Below are 5,330 nucleotides of genomic sequence, written 5' to 3'. Positions count from 1 at the left end.
TTCTTCTTCATAATTTCTTAACCAATTTTCTCCTAAGAATTCATCTGCAATATATTCTACTAATCTTTCTATTCCTAGTTTATCTGACTTTATTATTTCTGTTTGTACATTTCTTTTTATTAATGATTTTGTATCACTACTAATTCCTTCCCACCAATTTCTAACATTTTCTTCAAAAGATGCAATTAAAAAATCTATTCTCCTTTCAGTATTTTCCCATGTATCATCTTTATTATATAAGAAGAATAATATCATTGAGTCTGCCCAAGTTATCAAGGCTTTCTTAGTATCTATTTTGCAATCTAAGTCTAATTTTGTTCCTCCATGGTTAACAGCTTATCATAATTATTATTTAATTCAAATATATTATTATATTTATTTCCTTTGGACAGTTGTTTGTCTCTTACTTTATCATAAAATTGTCTATATGGTTTATTATACATTGGAGCATAACTTTCATCTGGATCTATTGATTCTTGTTTAGAGGTTCCTACGGGATTAGGTCTTCCTCCAGTATTCATTAAGATTTGGTATTCATTATCTATACTTTCTAAACTTAAATGATCAAAATTATCTATAAGTAGATCTAATTCTTCATTCATCTTCTTTGTCTTGGTTTTCTTCAATTTTTTGTTTACCTAATATTTTTTCTCTAGATTCGTCTTCTTCTATTATTTTAGGTAATATATTTTTCCTAAACTTATCATCCATACTTCCTGTTTCTATTATTATATTTTTCATTTCAATATATTTTTTTTCCCTATTCTGGTTATTTCTTTTTCTATAAATTTTTTATCTACTCTATTATTCTTTTCTTCATTTTTTTTTATTTTCTGAATTCAAGTTTTAATATATTTACATCATTCCTAACTTCTTTTATTTCATTCTTAATTTCTTGTACATCATTAATTAATGTTCTTATTAAATATTTTAATTCTTCCATATGTTCACTGATTGACATTTTATCTATTTTTTGATTGACAATAATAAAACACTATACACTCAACATTTTTACACTCTTTTATCATTTTATCATATTTTTGTTTTATAACTTCAGGATTTGTTAGCTCTTTTAATTTTTCATAATACCTTACTTTTTCTTTATACCTTTCTTGTTTTAACTTTAATATCTGTTTTTCTTGAGTTTTAGTCATTTCTCCAGGTATTAATAATTCATCTAAAATTTTATTATTTATTAATCTTATTCTTTCTAACTTCCTTTCTAAAATATTTTTAGTTTTTTCCATTATGATGATTCATATATTTCTCTCTGGTATAATTCATTTTCAAATATTTCGCAAATTATTTCATATGTACGCCTATTTTTGATAAATCCTACAATTAATTTATGTAATATTTGTTCCTTTATTTCTCTAGGTAAATTCCTAGTTATATATAATGTTATTATTTTTAATTTGTTAGGGATGGGGTTGTAAAATATATAACATCATTTTTCTTCAATACATTGATAATAATTATTTATTTTTAAGATTTCCATAATAATAATTTTTTTTTTTCAAATTATTATGAAATCTATTTCACGTTGGATTCTTCCTAATATATATATATATATATATATATTTTTGTGTCAAAAAGGAACAGATTTTCAATATTCCAAATTCTGAATTTGCGAGTGGAGTCAAGCGTAAATTCACGGTCAGGTTACATGCTTTGAGAGTGGTGATCCTGGCAGTTGACTGGTAGTCGATATATCACGTTAGTATCTTATTATTAAGGACAATTAGAGTAAATGTTTCGAGTATGTTTGGTATCCTTTTGATTTCACTTTGATTTGTTATCATCTTGAGTTTCATCATGTTTTTTCCAGTTTCGAACTACTTTGTAGTTGAGAGCATTAAGTAATTCAATTCAGTTCTCTTACAGAAGTAAAACACATGCTACAACCTAGGAAAGTTACATTAGCTATTCAGCTGATTGAACATATTTTAACCCACTAGAACCACTGATAACTCCTCTACAACACATTTCTCTACAGAGAAAACAATGGTTTAGAAAATAAAATTTTGACAGGTTTCTTTCTTCTTGAGAACCTAGGAGAAGATGGAGGAACAGATGAAGAAGAATTAAGTGGTTTAATATTGGTCATCAAACTTTAATTTATAAGTTTGTTTTACATTAGTCATCAAACTTTAACTTATTACCCTCACAGCTACTCGTTGACGTTGCTCTATAAGTGCAATTCATCCTTGTTCTCTTTTGCCATTAAGATCACCACATTGACAAGGAAAAAAGTGAAAGATACACTATCTTGAGAATCTAGAAGCACCAATCACTTCCCTCTGAAAAATTAAAAATTTAAATCAAGCTATCAAAAAAATTAGCTCACTCCCAAATTTAAATCAAATAGATGTGTAAATTCCTCCCCGAGACCCTTTAACTAAACCTTTCAAACACTAAGGTCCCGTTCTCTTTACAATAGTGAAAGCACATTCTCTTTTTCGTTTTTAAAAACGAATTTTCGAAAAAAAAAAAAATTTGTAAAGAAACGCGAAACGTCCAATTTTACGTTTTGGACGTTTTGTGTACAAAACTCAAAGACGTTGAAAACGCGGAAAACAGGAGAGAGAAACCATTGAGCCGTCTCCTTTCCCTTCCCTTCCCTTCTCTCTTCCTTCAAATCTCTTTCTCCTCTCTTCTCGACGCCGACTTCAGCATGGGGAGGCGACGAAGGTGCTGCGTCGCGACCCATTCGTTTGGGCCCGTCTTCATCTCCTCTCTCTTCTACGTCGACTACGGTTTGGGGGAGGCGAAGTTAACTGTTGATTTTGGTGGTTGCGTTGGCAGTGGTGACTGGTGGTGGCGTTCCCTGTAAAAGAGAATAAAAGCCTAGGGTTTCTACTTTTCCCGCATTATCCAAACATCAATTTGCTCAATGTTTAGCTTGGGAATCTGCTCGGATTTTGGAGCGGTTGGTCTAATTTTCTTGCCGTGTTGTAATTTTGTATCTGTGATTTTTGGCTTTTATGTGATTTGTGAGCTGTTTGAAGTTGGGGTTTCGAAGGGAGATTCTTCTAGGTGATATTACTGGGGTAAAAAAAAGTTGAAAATGTTGTTCTTTTCTGGATATTTTTCGAACTTTATATATGCCATTTCTTGCCCGGAATTTGTGAATTCATTAATTGGGATTGTTACTCGTGGCAGTTGATAGTGGAAGTTTGATAAAAAGCTTGATTTATAAATATGGAACTTTATGACGTAGCATTATGCTTTTGGAGATATGAACTTACCTCAGCTCGGGTTAAAGGCTATCACTAGCAGAATTTAGGGAATATTGATGAAAAATTGAGTTTTTTTGTGCGGGATTTGGTCTTTATGAATTTATGTTATTGCTGATTAGTGATCAGGATTTTAAAGGGTTGTTTAAGTGATGGAGGATATTGGGTTGTTTGATCAAGAATGGAAATGGTTGAAATCAAAGGATTTTTACTCTGTAGCAAGAACTGCGAGTTGTTTGAGGGACAAGATGGAGATAAATGTCTCTCTCACAAAGTTATGCTCCTAAGCTCATTTACTGGATGGGGAGGGAGTTGTATGAAAAGTTATGTATACTGATTTCCATTATATTTTAACGACAAGTTATATTTTGTGGTTGCTGATGTTTAGAAATCATTTCAGGTTCAAGAGGCAGCCTTGAGATCAATGCCAGATATAGTAGTAGCAACTCCAGGACGTATGATAGATCATCTACGCAATTCTTTGTCAGTACGTCTAGATGAGCTTGCTGTTTTGATACTTGATGAAGCTGATCAGCTTTTAGAGCTTGGATCTAGTGCTGAAATTGATGAATTGGTATATGTTTAAGCATCATTTCTTTTTCTATGAAGAGCAGTTACTACTGTTGTTTCTCATTGTAAGTAGAGAAAAAATATGTCCAGCAAATCTTAATTTTGGCTTCAAATTTTCAGCTTATAAGGAATGGTTTTTCACTTTCATGTTTGTGTTAAATTGTTTGTTGAACCTTTGAGCATTGTCGTTATTTAAGATGTTAAGAGGCAATTAAGTGCATTGAACACTTCCACTGTGAAAATGAAAATGGAAATTGTGGTGGAACATTGGTTTGTAATTTGTACATATATGGAAACAAAAAGGCAAGTATAAGCAGCAGGCCGTTTACTTAAAACGGAGAGGAGCTCAGCAGAATCTCTCAATTCCATCTTTCATGTTGGAGTAAATTCTCTTCTTTATGCAAGTTGTTGTGCAAGCATGATAGTGTTTTCAATAATTTGATCTTTTAGAAGGGCACAACCTTACGCACTTGTCAAAATGTAGTGACCAGGTTTACATGATCAAACAAGGAGTGACTGCGCCATCTGAATCATGGTAAAATCATGCTAAGTGCTAAGCGCATAGTTTGGTCGTTGATATATGTTTGTTTTATATGCAAAGGGCTAAATTAATTATTTGACTTGTATATTTATAATATATAATTTACATGTTTTTTTTTAATTGAATTTTTATTTAATACGTGATAGAGGGTCACATGGCTACAACAAGGAATCAATGTTGATGCCAACACAATATTTGGGTTTGTTTTGGACAACGGTCATGCAAATGATTGTAATAAATAATTGTATTAGGCATTTCCATGAAGAACAAAAGTTGGGGAAAAATGACTATTTCCATGAAAAATAATAACTATCAAACAAAAGATGGAAAAGTACAATATTTTCTAGTTTGAAAATTAAGTCAATCAAGCATATTTAATTGACATTTTTCATACAAATAATTTCAAGACAATTAAATTATCTAAAATTTATGTTGTTTCCACATGAATTCTATACTTGCAATTAAACGCACCCTTATGTTGTGTTTTTTTATATTTGGGAGAAAAAATATTTCAAGATTCACCAACTTCAAAATTTATATATTATGTAATACTATATTAACATTAAAATATTAAAATTTATTGAATAATCAGATTTTTTGAATAAAATATTATAAAAAAATACTCAAAATTTCAAAATAAATGCATTTTTCAGTTTTATGTTTTGAGAAACAGTTTTTCAAAATGACAAAAAGAACGTATTTTCAATCATTTCAAAATAGGCACTCAAAACACAAAATTCAAAATGAATTCCAAACTCAAAACTATAAAATTGAAATACGAAGAGAACAACTCCTAAAAATTTTCAATTTTTTCTATACGAAAGTAAAACCCCAAAACACCGTTTACTTTTTATCTATCTCAGAACACTAAATGATAATTCACGGTAAAGAAGATTGTAATAATCACCCACAGCCCACTTAATTTCAAATCCATAGACAGAAATCCACACCTCTTAAATCGATTATGAAAGGGTATGGCAAAA

The 5,330-nt window shown here is 30.4% G+C and overlaps 1 protein-coding gene across 1 annotated transcript; it reads left to right on the top strand.

Annotated features, from left to right (window-relative positions):
- Positions 1-2,518: 2,518 nt before the first annotated feature.
- Positions 2,519-3,995, top strand: LOC111403306 (DEAD-box ATP-dependent RNA helicase 28-like). Its single transcript, XM_023031753.1, has 2 exons — positions 2,519-3,560; positions 3,637-3,995. The coding sequence occupies exons 1-2, from the start codon at positions 3,495-3,497 to the stop codon at positions 3,820-3,822; spliced, it is 252 nt and encodes an 83-aa protein (XP_022887521.1). The 5' UTR covers positions 2,519-3,494; the 3' UTR covers positions 3,823-3,995.
- The last annotated feature ends 1,335 nt before the right edge of the window (positions 3,996-5,330 follow it).

This window comes from Olea europaea, chromosome 11 (genome assembly GCF_002742605.1).
Source record: "Olea europaea var. sylvestris chromosome 11, O_europaea_v1, whole genome shotgun sequence".
NCBI classification, from domain to species: Eukaryota; Viridiplantae; Streptophyta; class Magnoliopsida; order Lamiales; family Oleaceae; genus Olea; species Olea europaea.
This window is presented reverse-complemented; position numbering and strand designations above follow the sequence as displayed.

Coding starts and splice junctions, on each gene's coding strand:
- LOC111403306 (XM_023031753.1), top strand. CDS start 3,495: ATGTCTCTCTCACAAAGTTATGCTCCTAAGCTCATTTACTGGATGGGG. Junction 3,561..3,636: donor GGAGGGAGTTGTATGAAAAG/TTATGTATACTG, acceptor AAATCATTTCAG/GTTCAAGAGGCAGCCTTGAG.